Below are 17,970 nucleotides of genomic sequence, written 5' to 3'. Positions count from 1 at the left end.
GATCGCCACATTATATAACTGCCAAAACACTGAGACTCATGCCCAGCCAAGCTGACACATGATCTTAACCATCACACTAGCTATGGGTAAGTTACAAGACATCTCAACGATAGCAGATACAACAACAGCAAGAAGGAGAGTTAACAACTATGTATTGAGTGGTAACATATTTCCAGCTACTGTGCTAAGTGCTTTAGTTGTCTTATCTAACTGGATTCTTACTATTTCATTAGATATTTTTTGGATAAGGAATCTGAAGTATAAAGAGATGATGTAAATTGTCCCAAATTATCCAGCTGGTAAATAGAAAATTCCAGACTTAAATTCTGGCCTATCTGATTCAGCACTAACCCATCTAATCTCAACCAATCTCAGATGCTATTGAATTGTGGGTTCTGTAGCCTTAATATTTTCCTCTTGGGCAATGGCAAATTCACATCACAGCCCCACCTGGAGACTCAGCCTCTTCCCCTTATGAAGTGGAAATAAAATCCAGTGGTGCTGGCAAATGTGGGGTCCATTTCTAGAGTCACAGTCAGTAGAAGTGAGAGGGCTTGAGGGGGCTCATGCTGGGAATATTTAGCAGGTTTGGAGGCCACAGAGTTCTCAACAGTGGGAACAGAAAACAATTGTCTCTGAATCCCTGAAGAGAGGAAGCATAATGCTATTTCTAGGTGGGATCTCTGTTCTACCTGTAACCTCTCAGAGGTGTGCCCAGTGACCATCACCTTAAGATGCACTGCTCTGGGTTTTCTACCGTCACCAATCCATCTCATGGAGGGTCTTCCTCTTTTTCACTGACCCATACTTTATCAAGCATGAGGGATTGATCCCTCCTGATAGCATGTCTGAAGTATAGGAGGTTAAGTCTGGTCATCCTTGCTTCAAAAGAGCATTTTGACTGTGCTTCGTCCAAAACAGATTTGTTTGTTCGTCTATAGTTCATGGTATAGCCAACATATTTGCCAACACCATAGTTCAAAGGCGTCAATTCTTCTTCAGCCCTCCTTACTCACTGTCCAGCTTTCGCATGCATATGAGACAATTGAAAATACCACGGCTTGGGTCAGCCACACCTTAGTCCTCAAAGTAACATCTTCGCTTTTTTACACTTTGAAGAGGACTTTTGCAGTAGATTTGCCCAATGCAATGGAGCATTTGACTTCTTGACTGCTGCTTCCATGGGCATTGATTTTGGTCCAAGTAAAATGAAATCCTTGACAACTTCAGTATCTTCTCCATTTATCACGATGTTGCTTATAAATCCAGTTGTGATGATTTTTGTTTTCTTTATGTTGAGGTGTAATCCATGCTGAAGGCTGTAGTCTTTGATCTTCATCAGTAAGCACTTCAAGTCGTCTTTGCTTTCAGCAAGCAAGGTTGTGTCGACTACATATTGCAGGTTGTTAATGAGTCTTCCTGCAATCCTGATCCCACCTTCTTCTTCATATAGTCCAGCTTCTTGGATTATTTGCTCAGCATACAGATTGAATAAGTATGATGAAAGGATACTACCCTAATGCATACATTTTCTGGTTTTAAACCACAAGGTATTCCCTTGTCCTGTTCAAATGACTGCCTCTTGGTCTATAGACAGGTTCCTCATGAGCACAATTAATTTCCATTCTTCAGAATGACGTCCATAATTTGTTATAATCAACACAGTCAAATGCCTTTGCGTAACCAATAAACCACAGGTAAACATCTTTCTGGTATTCTCTGCTTTCAGTCAAGATCCGTCTGACATCAGCAATGGTATCCTATGTTCCACATCCTTTTCTGAATCTGCCTTGAATTTCTAGCAGTTCTCTTTTGATTTACTGTTGCAGCTATTTTTGAAATATCCACAGCAAAGTTTTACTTGCATGTAATATTAATGATTTTTTTTATAATTTCTGCATGCTGTTTGATCACCTTTCCTTGGAATGGGCAAAAATACGGACCTCTTCCAGTCTTTTGACCAGGTAGCTGTCTTCCAAATTCGTTGGCATAGATGAGTGAGCACTTCCAGCATTGCATCCACTTGCTGAAACATCTCAGTTGGTATTCCATCAATTCCCAAGTCCTTGTTCTTTGCCAATGCCTTCAGTGCAGCTTGGACTTCTTCTTTCATTACCATTGGTTCTTGATCATTCATATGCAACTTCCTGAAATGTTTGAATTTCAGCCTATTCTTTTTGGTACATTAACTCTGTATTCTTTGCACTTTCTTTTGATGCTTCCTGCGTCATTCAATATTTTGCCCATACAATCCTTCAATATTGCAATTCGAGCCTTGAATTTTTTCTTCAGTTATTTCAACTTGAGAAATGCTGAGCATGTTCTTCCCATTTGGTTTTCTAATTCCAGATCTTTGCACATTTCATTATAATACATTACTTTGTCTTCTCGAGCCACTCTTTAAAATCTTCCATTAGGCTTTTCATAATTTTTCCTGTTGGCTTTAGCATTTCCATGTTCAAGAGCAAAATTCAGTCTCTCCTGGCATTCATTTTGTTCTTTTCTGACTTTATAATGACCTTTTTGCTTTCTTCACTTACGATGGCCTTTATGTCATCCCACAGCTTGTCTGGTCTTTGGTCAGATCAATGCATCAAATCTATTATTGAGATACCCATTATCCCTTGCTGTCAAGTAGATTCTGAGTCATAGCAACCCCATAGGACACAGTAGAACTGCCCCATAGAGTTTACAAGGAGCGCCTAGTGGATTCGAACTGCTGACCCTTTTTGTTAGTAGTTGTAGCACTTAACCACTATGCAGCCAGGATTTCCATTCTTGAGATAGTCACTAAATTCAGGTGGGATATACTCAAGGTGGAATTTTGGCTCTCACGGACTTGTTTTAATTTCCTCCAGCTTCAGCTCAAACTTGCATAGGAAAGTTTGGTTGTCTGTTCAGCAGTTGAACCCTGGCCTTGTTCTGACTGATGATATTGAGCTTATCCATCATCTCCTTCCACATATGTAGTCAATTTGAATCCTATGTATTCCATCTGACAAGGCCCACGTGTATAGTCATTGTTGAAAAAATGTATTTGCAGTGAATAAACCATTGTTCTTGCAAAATTCTACCATGCCATATCCAGCACAGTTTCTATCACCAAGGCCATGTTTTCCAATTACTAATCCTTCTTTTTTGTTTCCAGCTTCTGCATTCCAATCACAGTAATTACCAATGCGTCTTGATTCCATGTTTGATCAATTTCAGACTGCAGAAGTTGGTAAAAGTGTTCAATTTCCTCATCTTTGGCATTACTGGTTTGTGCATAAATTTGAATGATAGTCATATTAATTGATCTTCCTTGTAGGCATGTGGATAATATCCTATCACTGCAGTGTTGTACTTCAGGATAGATCTTGAAATGTTCTTCTTGATGATGAATATGACGCCATTCCTCTTCAATTTGTCATTCCTGGCATAATAGACCACGTGATTTTCAGATTCAAAATAGCAAATATTGTCCATTTCAGCTCACTGATGCCTAAGATATAGCTCTTTATGCCTTCCATTTCATTCTTGACTACTTCAAATTCTCCTAGATTCATAGTTTGTATATTCCACATTCTATTATTAATGGATGTTTGCAGCTGTTTCTTTTAATTTTGAGTCATGTCACATCAGCAAATGAAGGCTTACTCTATTCACATCGTTAAAGTTGGCTCTACTATGAGGAGGCAACTCTTCCATAATCATATTTTGAGTGCCTTCCAACCTGAGGAGTTCGTCTTCCAGCACTATATCAGATAATGTTCTGCTGATACTCATAAGGTTTTCACTGGCTAATTTTTTAAAGTAGATTGCCAGGTCTTTCTTCCTAGTCTGTCTTAGTCTGGAAGCTCTGATGAAACCTGTCTACCAAGGGTGACCCTGCTGGTATTTGCTGTAGCGGTGGTAAAGCTTCCAGTATCACAGCAACACACAAGACACCACAGTACGACAAACTGACATCAAATAAATATACACAATATTTTAATCCACTATAATGGAGGTTGACTTTTAATATGTTCCCAGTTTTGAAATATTATTAATAAGGCTACAATCGAATAGTCTTGTAAATATCTTTTGGTAAGCATATATATGCAATTCTCTAGACTATAAATCTAGGAATGGAAATGCTGAGTCACGGAAAACATGTTAATAAGTACTATCCAACAGCATTCCAAAGGATTTATACCAATATACACTGTCATTTGTAGCATGAGAGAGTTTTAGTTGCTCCACATCCTCAGCAAGACTTGGAAGGCTAGTCTTAAATTTTAGCCATGCTCAGTGTGTAATAGTACCTTGCTGTGGTTTATATTTGTATTTTTATATTTGTATTTTCATTTCGAATCCACCAGCAGCTCCTTGGAAACCCTACGGGGCAGCTCTACTCTGTCCTATGGGGTCGCTGTGAGTTGGAATCGACTTGAGGGCAACAAGTTTATTGGTTATCTTTTTTTGTGAGTTAGCTACTGATTTCTTTTGCTTATTTTTCTATTGGTTTTTTGCTCTTTTTTCTTATGCATGTAAGATATAAGATACTGTCCATTTCAACTAATTAATGCCTAGGATATTTCATGATGTGCTTCTCCAGGAACTGATCCCTCTTGATAGCATGTCCAAAGTAGGCTAGGCAGTCTCGCCATCCTCACTTCAAAGAAGCATTTTGGCTGTACTTCTCACAAAACAGATTTGTTCATTCTTCTGCAGACCATAATAGAGTCAATATCATTTGCCAGCACCATAATTCAAAAACATCAATTCTTCTTTGGTCTTCCTTATTCATTGTCCAGCTTTTCCATGCACATTACGCCATTGACAATTCCATGGCTTGGGTCAGGCACACCTTAGTCTTCAAAGTAACATCTTTTTTTTTAAACTTTAAAGAGCACTTTTGCAGCAAATTTGCCTGACGCAATACATCTTTCCTCCTTGAATGCTGCTTCCATGGGCATTGATTCTGGACCCAAGTAAAATGAAATCCTTGACAACTTCAATGTTTTCTCTATTTATGGTAATGTTGCTTGTAGGTCTAGTTGTGAGGATTTTTGTTTTCCTTATGTTGAGGTGTAATCCATACTGAAGGCTTTAGTCTTTGATCTTCATCAGTAAGTGCTTCAAGTCCTCTTTGCCTTCAGCAAGCAAGGTTCTGTCATCTGCATATTGCAGGGTGTTAATGAGTCTTCCTCCAATCCTGATGCCACTTTCTTCTTCATGTAGCTTCTTGGATTATTTACTCAGCATGCAGGTTGAATAAGTATAGTGAAAGGATACAACCTTGATGCACACCTTTCCTGATTTTAAACAACACGGTATCCCCTTTTTCTGTTCAAACGACTGCCTCTTGGTCTACATACAGATTCTTCATGAGCACAATTAAGCATTCTGGAATCCCCATTCTTCATAATGTTATCCATAATTTGTGATGATACACGCAGTCAAATGCCTTTGCATAGTCAAGAACGCACAGATCAACGTCTTCCTGGCATTCTCTGCCTCCAGCCAAGATCCATCTGACATCAGCAGTGATATCCTTTGTTCCATGGTCTCTTCTGTATTTTGCTTGAATTTCTGGCAGTTCCTTGTCGATGTACTGCTGCAACCATTTTTTAATTATCTTCAGCTAAATTGTACTTTCATATGATAATAATGATATCGTTTGATAATCTCTGCATTCTGTTGGATCACCTTTCTTTGGAATTGGCACAAATATGGACCTCTTCTTGTCGGTTGGCCAGGTAGCTGTCTTCCAAATTTCTTAGTATAGACAAGTAAGTGCTTCCGGTGTTGCATCTGCTTGTTGAAACACCTCAACTGGTAATCTGTCAGTTCCTGGAGACTTGTTTTTCACCAATGCCTTCAGTGCAGCTTGGACTTCTTCCTGAAATACCATCTGTTGTTGATCATGTGCTACCTCTTGAAATGGTTGTAAGTCAACTTATTATTTTTGGTACATTGACTCTGTGTATTCCTTTTATATGCTTTGATGTTTCCTGAGTCATTCAATATTTTTCCCATATAATCCTTCAATATTGCAATTCGAGCCTTGAATTTTTTCTTCAGTTATTTCAGCTTGAGAAATGCTAAGCATGTTCTTCCCATTTGGTTTTCTAATTCCAGATCTTTGCACATTTCATTATAATACTTTACTTTGTCTTCTCAAGCCACCCTTTAAAATCTTCCATTCAGCTCTTTATTTAATCATTTATTCCATTTGCTTTAGATATTCTATGTTCAAGAACAAGATTCAGGGTCTTTCCTGACATTTATTTTGTTCTTTCCTGTCTCTTTAATGACCTTTTTGCTTTCTTCATGTATGATGCTCTTGATGTCATCCCATAACTCATCTGGTCTTCAGTCATTAGTGTACAATGTGTCATTTTGAGTAATCCCACATTACCAAATGAAGGTACCAAAACCTTTAATCCATTCACATCATTAAGGTCAACTCTACTTTGAGGAGATAGCTTTCCTGCAGTCGTATTTTGAGTACCTTCCAACCGGAGGGGTTCATCTTCTGGCACTATATCAGATAACGTTCTGCTGTTTTTCATAGAGTTTTCAGTGGACAATTTCTCTAGAAGCAGATTTCCAAGTCCTTCTTCGCAGTCTGTCTTATTCTGGAAGTTCGGCTGAAAACTGTCCACCAGGGGTGACCCTGCTGGTACTTGAAATACTGGTGGCAAAGCTTCCAGTATCACAGCTGCACACAAGCCACCACAGTACAACAAACTGACATTACATAAATATACACAATATTTTAATCCATTATAGTATAGATCAACTTTTAACACATTTCCAGTTTCGAACTATTATTAATAGGGCTGCTGTGAATAGTCTTGTAAATATCTTTTGGTAAGTGTTAGTTGTCTAGTGCTGCTGTAACAGAAATACCAGAAGTGGATGGCTTTAACAAAGAGAAGTTTATTCTTTCACAGTACAGGAGGCTAGAAGTCCAAATTCGGGCTGCCAGCTCCAGGGAAAAGCTTTCCCTGTCAGCTCTGGAGGACAATCCTTTTCATCAATCTTCCCCTGGGCTAGGAGTTTCTCCACCCAGGAACCCCGGATCCAAAGGACATGCTGTGCTCCCAGTGATGCTTTCTTACTGGTATGAGGGCACCCTGTCTCTTTGCTTCCTTCTCTCTCTTTTATATCTCAAAAGAGATTGGCTTAAGACACTGTCTAATCTTGTAGATCTCATCAATATAACTGCCACTAATCCATTTTATTAACATGATAGTGATAGGATTTATAACACATCCTCAGCAAGACTTGAATTGTTAGTCTTTTAAATTTTAGCCATGCTGGTGGGTGTGTAACAGTATCTTGTTGTGGTATATATTTGTATTTTTTTTATATAAACTGAATTAGAACATTTTCAATATGTCCATTTGCTGGAACCCTGGTGGCACAGTGGTTAAGAGCTCAGCTGCTAACCAAAAGTTTGGCAGATAGAATCCACCAGCCGCTCCCTGGAAACACTATGGGGCAGTTCTACCCTGACCTATACTGTCGTTATGAGTTGGAATTGACTTGACAGCAATGGATTTGTTATTTGGTTATTTTTTTTGTGAGTTAGCTATTGATTTCTTATTTTTCTATTGGTTTTTTGCCCTGTTATTGGTTTTTTGCCCTGTTATTGTATGTATCAAAAAAACCCACCTATATATGTAATATTTATGTCATGTATCAATATATTATTATATTACATGCATTATTATATTATTTTGCATTTTATTTCTTTGTTGATGATACATAGATGATTGATGGGGAGATATAGACTATTTTCCCAGCCTGTGAGTTGCTTTTTCACTCTCTAAATGATATATTTTGATGAATTGCAGTTCTTAAATTTAGTGTAGTCCGATTTTTCATTTGTTCATTTATGGTTATTTCTGTATTTTATTTTTTACCTGACCAAATACGTATGTAAAGGTATTCTCTTATGTTCTTTCCAAAAAGCTTTTATTCTTTTTTTTAACCTCTTATATTTAGATCTTTGATACTTTCGGAAGTGGTTTTTGTTTATGGTATGAACTATAATTCCTCTTTCTTCCATATGGATATTCAGTTATTCCAGTGCCTCATACTGTAAAGGCTACCCTTTTCTCACTGCATTATAGTATCACCTTTTTCATGTATCAGGTGATCATATTTAAGTAGGTCTTTTCTGTTTCATTGGTTTATCTATCCTTTTTACAACACCACACTGCTGTAGTTACAATACAGTTATGATAACTGTTAGTGCTTAGCAGTTAAGTCCTCTTATTATTCTTCCTACAAGGTTATCTTGGCTGTTTGTGGCTCTTTGTTTTTCTATGTGAATTTTAGAATCAGTTTGACAATTCACAGGCACATACACACACAAAGATACTGGCAAGATTTTGATTGAAATTGTTGGAGCAATTGAATATCCATATGGAACATCCATATCTCTTCAACTGGAAGAGATCTGTATTTATGCCTATGCCCAAGAAAGGCAATCTAACCAAATTCAGAAACTATTGAGCAATATCATTAATATCATACACAATTAGAATTTCTGAAGACCATTCAAAAGTGGCTGCAGCAGTATACAGACAGGGAACTGCCAGAAATTCAAGCTCGACTCAGAAGAGGATGTGGAACCAGGGATATCACTGCTGACATCAGATGGATTCTGGCTGAAAGCAGAGAATGCCAGAAAAATACCTGCCTGTGTTTTATTGACTACACAAAGGCATTTGACTGTGTGGATCATAACAAATTGTGAATAACATTGTGAAGAATGGGAATTCCAGAACACTTAATTGTGCTCATGAGGAGCCACACATAGATCAAGAGGCAGTAGTTCAAACAGAACAAGGAGATACTGCGTGGTTTAAAGTCTGGAAATGTGTTTATCCTTGTTGCATCCTCTCACCATACTTATTCAGTCTGTATGCTGAGCAAATAATCTGAGAAGCTGGACTACATGAAGAAGAGCAGGGTATCGGGATTGGAGGAAGACTCATTAACAACCTGAGATATGCAGATGACACAGCCTTGCTTGCTGAAAGTGAAGAGGACTTGAAGCACTTATTAACAGAGTTCAAAGATCACAGCCAGCCTTTAGTATGGATTACATCTCAGCATAAAACAAAATCCTCACAACTGGACCAATAAGCAACATCATGATAAACAGAGAAAAGATTGAAGTTGTCAAGGATTTCATTTTACTTGGATCCACAATCCACACCCATGGAAGCAGCAGTCAAGAAATCAAAAGATGCATTGCATTAGGTAAATTTGCTGCAAAAAACCTCTTTAAAATGTTAAAAAGCAAAGACGTCACCTTGAAGACTAAGGCGTACATGACCCAAGCCATGGTATTTTCAATCACATCATATGCATGCAAAAGCTGGACAACAAATAAGGAAGACCGAAGAAGAATTGATGCCTTCGAATTGTGCTGTTGACGAGGAATATTGAATATACAAATGAAGAATGAACAAATCTATCTTGGAAGAAGTACAACCACAAGGCTGGTTAGAAGTGAGGATGGCAAGACTGGGTCTCTTATACTTTGGACATGTTATTGGGAGGGATCAGTAAAGTAGAGGGCCAGTGAAAAATAGGAAGCCCCTCAACAAGATGGGCCCCAATGATGGGCTCAAGCATAATGATTATTAGGATAGCACAGAACGAGGCAGTGTTTAGTTCTGTTGTACACAGGGTCGCTATGACTCAGAAGGAGCCAACTCGATGGCACCTAACAAGAACAACAACATGGAAAACGTGACAAGTTTTTAATAGGTTGAATTTTAACTCTCAAATATATGGAGGTTTAATTAGGCAGCAAATCAATTAAAAAAAAAAATATTGCCATCGAGCCTATTCCGACTCATAACGACCCTATAGGATGGAGTAGAACTGCCCCCATAGGGTTCCAAGAAACGGCTGGAGAATTCAAACTGCTGACCTTTTGGTTAGCAGCCAAGCTTTTAACCACTGTGCCACCAAGGCTCCAATAATGACTTTGCACATGTAATAACATGATTTAGATGTTTGATCTAATGATTATATGAAGAACACTAGATTCAAAATTGTGAGAATATTCACTCTACTTGAGCCAAATAAAACAATTATAAAGATGAATGCGAATGGGGAGTTACCGCTTTAGTGGTACTGAGTTTCTGTTTGGAAACTGATGGTGGTAATTGTTGCACAACGTGGTGAATGTAATTAATGCCACTAAATTCTATACTTAAAAACGGTAATTTTTGTTATGTATACTTTACAGTAATTTTAAAAAATTAAATGAGTTTCAAGAAAAAATGGATGATATATTAGCTTATAAAAAAGACTCAGTAATGTTAAACAGATCACTTTATATCTCCACAATCCTCAAGGAAAATGAGAAATCAGTAGACTCAACTCTGTAAGAACTCTGAAAAGTAAACGGAGTGTTGCAACGACAAAGAAAATGCTGGATGAATAAAAAGGGAACTTTTAAATGACAGGAAAAGGTTTATTTTTGACTGCCTGTACCCTGCCCACTTTCCAGTTCAGCTGCAGCAGTGATGGCAACAGTGGACCCTGGGCTGTGCTCTCAGAGAAGGGGCCTGACCTCTGGTTTTGCACTGAGCAGACCAGATTTTGCTAGTCAATTATGTGTGTGTGTGTTCTGATCTGTCTGGGGGCTGCCTGAAGGACAGAATCAGGGTGCTCCCCCAGGCTAAGGAGTGGTGAGAAATGCCTGAAAAGCTGTGACCGTCCTTAGTCATACGGGTCTTAAATAATGTGATTAGAGTATGTACCCAATGCCTAAGGGCTGAAGGAGAAGCATGAGTGAGAGTTTCTTCCAGAAATTAATGCTTTCAAAAGCACCGTGTATATGGGGGAATTGAGAAAGCCACACACTTGCTGAGGACAAAATGTACACACAGAAAAAACTAAGAAGACCCTATGCTTTCACCTTGAGAGGAATCCTAAGCATACTGAAAACAAGCCTAATTTGGAATGTTGAAATGAATTGGAGGGCACCTGGCTTTTGTTTTCTTTGTTTTTTCTACCGTCAGAAGTATTCATGGATCTTTTTTATGCAACAGAATTTGCGTGTCCAATTGCCAAGTCGTTAGGCACTGACAGTTGCACTGGGGGCAGCAGCTGGACCCCACAGTTCTTTGTGTAATCTTTGGGTTAGTGGGAGGCAAGAGGTCGTTTTGATGTTGACTTTCTCATTCTTGGGTTGCAGCTACACTGCTTTTTTTTTTTTTTTTTTAGTATAACTGTTCTAATGTTAGACTTCTGATTGCCCTCCTTCCTGACTGGATAAGAGATAGCACCCCAGGTGGGTTCAATTCATATTATTCCTTGAGTTATTCTTGGAGACTCAGCCTACAGCCTGTGATCCACAATCCTATAACACTTTCGGTGACTTTCTAAGCACCCAATTTTATGAATTTACTCCATTTCTGTTTAAAACATTTATGGTGGTTTCTTTTCCCCTACACAGAAATTTGATTAATACAGTAGATAATTAAATGTAGTCTTGATCCTGGAGTAGTTATGTTACTGCACCTCTTATACTCATGTGGATAGACAGAAAACTTCAGGCCCAAATAAAAGCATCACAACTAATTTCTAATATAGAAGTAGGAATTATTTTTCTTTTTTAAGTAATTAATTTTCTCTAAGAAGTCCTCTGCCTCATCCTTATAGCAGAATATATGAGAATCTCATCTAGCATTTGTTTGTTGACAACATAGAATTTTCCAGCAGCCTTTTTCCACTGTAGAAAGAAATTATTCGACTTTTCTCTTAAAGTGAAATATCGACTTTATCTCCAGAGCAACCTCCAGATAACCAAAGTATAGTTATTGCCTATAATAATTTAACCTAAAAATTTTAAATATATTTAAATCTATAATTATCAATGTAATATTTCATTGAATAAACATGAGTTCAAAAAGAATGATGAACAGAGAAAACAAAAATTCATAATTTCATCACCTTGGGACAGCCACTGTTAATATTTTAGTGTATTTTACTCTTCTTTTTCCTAGTCATGTATTACTATTTCCTATTAACATTATGAAAACACTCACTGCCGTCCAGTCCATTCTCACTCATAGCAACCCTATAGGACATAGTAGAATGGCCCCTTAGGGTTTCCAAGAAACACCTGTTTGGTTAGAATTGCCTGCCTTTTCGTTAGCTCCCAAACTCTTAACCACTACCCTTCCAGGGTTTCCATTAACATTATACTGGATTTAGATTTTCAGGTCTCTAAAGATATGTTACCAAAGAATTAGCTAGTCCACACAATAATCTATCATATCAATACAGCATAATTTAATTAATTATGTCCTACTAATTGAATTTGGTTGGTTTCTGTTCTCATCTGATTAATAACTTTGTACAGAAATTCTTAACATTTGTTTTTTACTATTTTCTTCATCAGGCTCTATGAAGTGAAATAGTAGTAGGTCATGATGTACAAATACTTTTAGTGCCCATAATAAATACTGTCAACTTATTTTCTGGAAAGTGATGCTAATTTATGTTCCCAGTACCACCAGCATTTGAGACTACCTCTCTTGCTTGCCCCTCTACAGTATTAACTGTTATTTTAAAACCCAATTATAATATCTAACAGTAGTTTAAAATATAAATGTGACATGGTATTATTTCTACAATACTTCACTTTTCTGTGTTATGCAAAGGACTATTTCTAGTCTCAGAATTTTATTTGCTGTACTTCCAATACATAGTGGCTCCTTAGATAACATATTAAGTACCTAAATTTTCATTTACAAAAAGAAATGCTTTTCCTTATTAAAACATATTAAAGTTTGATGAAAGGTTTAAAAATGTCAAGTGAAGGCACACGTAACTTCTGTGGGAAAAAGCAAAGTAACTTTTTACTTCTGGATTACTTATTTACAATATATATGCTATTCTTTCGCACTCATTCTCTCTGCCTAAACAATATCCCCTTTATTTTCTGAGTCTGGTAATTCATGATCCTATAGAGGTGATTTCAAAAGTTGGGAATGGGGAAATGAATGGAGTATAACCATATAACCATTCAGCTGTATGCCTGGCATCTAAAATCTTCTGGGCTTAGAAACCTCTCCAGACATATTTGAAATTATTTTCATTTAAAAAGTTCCCCTTTAAAAATGCAAATTGTCCTAGGAAAGAATGAGCCTTATTCACAAATGGAGCACCTCTCTTCTAAGAGATATAATTGTATTTAGCTGAGTGCCCAGGAAAGAGTGTTTTGATTGAGATCACTAAGATAATGTATTGATGCAGGGAGAGAGCCAACTTTAAATAGCCAGTAAACAACGTGGTGTCAGAATCCTGGGTGACTGGAGCGGAGGGCTGGGGATGTTAGTGGTAGGAAATTAGTTCAGAAAAGGATTACTCGCAAACACAAAACTTGCATTTTCTGATTTTGTTTTCGTAGTAGAAGTTTCAGTTGTAAAGTGACGTGGTCACGAACAAGTAACCTAACTCAAGGCTCGGAGGGTCTAGGCTAGTTTCTCCAGTTGTCTCATTAATCTAACCTCTTCTCTCCAAGGAGAAGGGACAGAGCGGGTAAGGGGAGGGAATGGCCAATGGGAAACACATGAAGGTACCCAATATTCTTTCTTTAAAAACAAAATTTATTGTACAATATAACACAGTGTTCTTTTGATTTTCCTGTTTTATCAACTTTTAGATTCCTTCTGCAAATATTGTAACCTTGCTGTCAGATCAGAATTGATTCTACTCTATTCTCTTGATTCCTAAGCTCTGTGCACAGCTGTCAGAGAAGAGTCCTCTCCCGTTTCTAAACTTGGATCAAATTGAACTTGATACTGAGATTTTAGAGAGCTCGTTTAAGTGCCTCTTTATCTCTCTGGAGTGCTCGCTAATCATTGGAGCAGTTTTTTCTACCCCCTAAATTTTATTATTCTAAAAATATATACATTTTTAATGTAGATATAAAAAGAAAATAATGACCTGCAATCCCACTGCAAAACAATAACCACGGCTTAGCTGAGTGACTTCTTACAACACCCATTTCTGTCAGACTGCTTTTCATCAGATTATCATCCTGAAATTCCCAACCCATGTGTTTTTTCAGGGAATATGTCATGACAGAACCTAGAGAATCACTTGCGCACTCAGTATACGATTGGCACACAGCAGGCATCATACAACAAATATTGACTTCTTTTTACCATTTCTCACAATAACATAAAGAAGGGCTTTTAAATACCTAAAGAAATGAAATATTAAGGAAATACAATAAAATACATTTTTTAATTCTCCACAGCCTGTGATAGCCACAGCAATATTGGCCTTATTTATGCTCCCAAACTTCCCTGTCGTGATCTCCACAATGTGACATAATAGAAAGAGAATGAGCATCAGAAGCAAACTTACCTGGTTTGGGCAAGTTTTTAGTTATTCAACATCCTAAACCACAGCTTTCACCAATTTACCACAAAGAACTGGTGTGAGGAGCAATGAGAAACATTGTAGGTGGTCAACAAATGCTTGTATTCTTATCCCTTCATCTCATCCCATGTTCACCAAAGGGCAGAATTTCTTGACTCAAGAGCCATACATCATATGCTTTAGTTCATGTGGCTAATGTGCTGCTTTTAGAGAAGAGGAGGGGAAATGTTTTTCTGCTCTTAGTAATGGGTGCCTCACTGGTATCGGAAGAGAGATTGAGGCAGAAACATCTCATTCCACAGCCTAAGAAAGAAGTGGAAATATCCTTTCTGTTACACCCCTAAGTGTAGCATAAAATTACCTGGTCACCTTCCCTTAAAATCAGTCTGAGAGTGGTGGAATCATTGAAGTGATGGGAGGGCAGGGGTTGGTCTGCATGCCAGAATCAGGTATCACTGTCATGGTAAGAAGAATGTTTTCCCACTGCCAAAAAGTTTACGCAAAGCCGCCTTCATGTCTTTGTTTCTTAAGCTATAGATGAATGGGTTTAGCATGGGAATAATCACGTTATAGAGAATGGCAGCCCTACTCGCCCTCTCGGTAGAGTGAGTTGATGGAGGAAGTAAATACACACCCATAAGAGACACGTAGAAGAGCAGAACCACTGTAAGATGAGAGCCACAGGTGGAGAAGGCCTTCCACTGCCCCCCAGGAGATGAGATGCTACACACAGCCCAGGAAATACGGACATAGGAGAGGACAATCAGCAGGAGGGGAGCAGTGAGAAACATCAGGCCCATAGTGATGATCATCAGCTCATTAATGTGGGTATTTGAGCAGGCAAGTTTCAGTAGGGCACTGGGATCACAGTAGAAGTGGGGAATAGCTTTCTGGGCACAGAAAGCCAGACGAGTCAGCAGCAGTGTGTGCGTCAGGGCAGGGCAGTTGGTTAGCAGCCAGCACATGCCCAGCATTAGTGCACAAAGTTTGGGACTCATAGCTGTGCTGTAATGGAGTGGCTGGCAGATAGCCACATAGCGGTCATATGCCATCACAGCCAGGAGGCAATTGTCAAGGCCACCAAATGTGATAAGGAAATACAGCTGTGTAAGGCACCCAGAATAGGAAATGGTCTGGCTTTGACTATAAATGTTCGCCAGCATTTTGGGGATTGAAGTAGAACTGAAACAGGCATCAGCTAATGATAGGTTGGCCAGAAAGAAGTACATAGGAGTGTGAAGGTGTAAGTCAGAGCTGATGGCCAGGATGATGAGCAGGTTCCCCACCATAGTGACCAGGTACATGCCCAGGAAGATGCCAAATAGGAGAAGCTGCTGCTCCGGCTGCTCAGAGAGTCCTAGAAGGAGGAAGTCTGAAACAGTGGTTTGGTTCTCTCTGCCTGGTTTCCCCATCCCTCGTAGTCCTTGTTATCTGTGTAGATAAAACCCTTACATGTGTCAGTATTTAGTTACTCATTCGCAGATACGTATCTACTACTATCTGAGTTAGCAGAACTGTGGTGTGTTAAAAAGGAGAATTAATAGGCCTTGTCAGTGAGAATCTTCGGATATCACTGGGAATATAAGAAAAAACTCATGGGACATTTAGATAACAGTCAAGATAATATCCATTCAAATATAAATAGTGAATTCTATGCTATAGTAGGGTCCAAACAAAAGATATTAGTTTGACCAGAGAAGTCAGTGTGGGCTATTTGGAGATGGTAAGAATTGGCAGTTTGAATCAGCCAGGTGCTCCTCGGAAATTCTGTGGGGCAGTTCTACTCTGTCCTATAGGGTCGCTATGAGTCGGAATCGACTCGATGGCACTGGGAAGAATTGGGCATGGCCTAGGTGGGCAAGATAAAAACAAACAAACAAACCTGTTGCCGTTGAGTCAATTCCAACTCATAGCAACCTTATAGGACAGTGTAGAACTGTTCCATACAGTTTCCAAGGAGCACCTGGTGGATTTGAACTACTGGCCTTTTGCTTGGCAGCTGTAGTTCTTAACCACTACACCACTAGGGTTTCCTGATGGCAAGAAAGGAAAAGTCATGTATGCTGTCAATTGGAAATGAGTTACATGATCCATTCACTTGCTTTCCCCCTCCCCCAACAATGTTCATGCATGCGCGCACACATACACACATACTACAGCCTTCTGTGTGGGGCACTGAGAATGACTTTGAAGGATAAGATAGCCTTCTCTCTACTTGTCTCCACAATTCCAAGAACTTCATCTCACCCATGAAGCTCCAGTCCCTGTGCTCTTCTCTAGCTGAGAGCATAAGATACATGGGCTGAACACAGTGTGTGCCTGTGGTGTCCTATTCTCCTCATTCGCTGTTAGGACTTCCTCTCTACAAACAGGATAAGGGGTCACCCACTCCCCTCCATCATTTTCCATTATCCCTCTCCTCCCTTTTTCACCTTTATACCTCTCTGCTCTGGGAACTGATCGTTTAGTCTCCCGAATCTCTTGGACGTCATCATGATTAGTACTTATCTACAAAAGCTTGCTAAGTGCCAGACACCTGTTATACTCCACAATTGTGCAAATGATGTATCTGAGTCTCAGGGATGTCTGATGTACCCAAGATCACATACCTAATAAAAGATTCAAAATGTAGATCTGTCAGGCTCCAAATCCTGTGCCTTCACCTCTACATTGTACTGTATCTCTCTGAATTTTGCTTCTCATTAGAGAGAGGGAAGGTGAAAAAATCAGCCTCTGGCTCTTTGGACTTGAAAAAAACTGCTCTTCTTTTTGGATCCCCCAGGATTTAAAGCAAGCTGGTTTAAGAGGCCGACTCATATTGCCTTTGTAGAAACTGTGGCCTTAGAAGCTTTTGTGGATATTTTAGTCCACCATTATTCTTTGGCTCATAGCAGTGACTTCTGATCTTAGCCAGAGACTCAGCTCACCTACCACAGCAGTTTCCCTGGTCACTGGGCTGGAAATGGAGGGATGAGTGTATTCATGCATGTGTGTGTTCTACACTTTCCAGATCCTCACCTATCGGGGTATGGGTCAGTTTCTGGCATCTTCGAGTTCTTCAATTTTAACCTCTGGCTGGAAAATTCCCAATAAGAAACTCTCTGGGACCTTTCTGCCTCAGAAACAGTAAAGTTGGGGTTTATTGAGCCCTAAGTTGATTAGGGACAACTGGGGTGTATGACTCATTTTCATCTTCCCCAGGTCTGAGAAGGCAGGAGTATTTCTTAGGGTTATAAAGGCTCTTGGAAACCATCCCCCAAAATATTCATTAGAGCCAACCTCAGTGTCATTGTTCAGCCTATTCTCCAGCCAACCCTGGCTGGATCCTGGGGGAACAGAAGGAATCCTTTTCCCAGGGGTTGATTTATTAAATGTGGATCTCAGGGGTGGGATTCTGAAGCCCCTTGCTGGATGAAGTGTGCATCAGTCTGACATTCAGGCTTCCTGGAAAATCTTTTCTGTGCACTGGGCAATTCGGTGCCTGTCCCCTGCCCTAGGATTGAGAAGATGCCGGGAACTTGTATTATAACATGAGCATTTCTCCTGGCCATTTCACTAAACAGAGTAAAC

At 39.1% G+C, this 17,970-nt stretch overlaps 1 protein-coding gene across 2 annotated transcripts; it reads right to left on the bottom strand.

The window, feature by feature from the left end:
- Positions 1 to 14,515: 14,515 nt before the first annotated feature.
- On the bottom strand, positions 14,516 to 16,799 carry LOC100664070 (olfactory receptor 1N2-like). 2 transcript variants are annotated; one of them, XM_023545315.2, is made up of 2 exons: positions 16,790 to 16,799; positions 14,516 to 15,793 (listed from the first exon to the last, which is right to left on the bottom strand). In XM_023545315.2, exons 1-2 carry the CDS (start codon positions 16,797 to 16,799, stop codon positions 14,859 to 14,861), a joined length of 945 nt encoding a protein of 314 aa, XP_023401083.1. In that variant the 3' UTR covers positions 14,516 to 14,858. The 2 variants fall into 2 exon arrangements, with proteins under 2 accessions (XP_023401083.1, XP_010586303.1); XM_010588001.3 differs by lacking the exon at positions 16,790 to 16,799 and having other exon boundaries at positions 14,516 to 15,829.
- Positions 16,800 to 17,970: the final 1,171 nt, after the last annotated feature.

Source organism: Loxodonta africana, chromosome 9 (genome assembly GCF_030014295.1).
Source record: "Loxodonta africana isolate mLoxAfr1 chromosome 9, mLoxAfr1.hap2, whole genome shotgun sequence".
NCBI lineage: Eukaryota > Metazoa > Chordata > Mammalia > Proboscidea > Elephantidae > Loxodonta > Loxodonta africana.
This window is presented reverse-complemented; position numbering and strand designations above follow the sequence as displayed.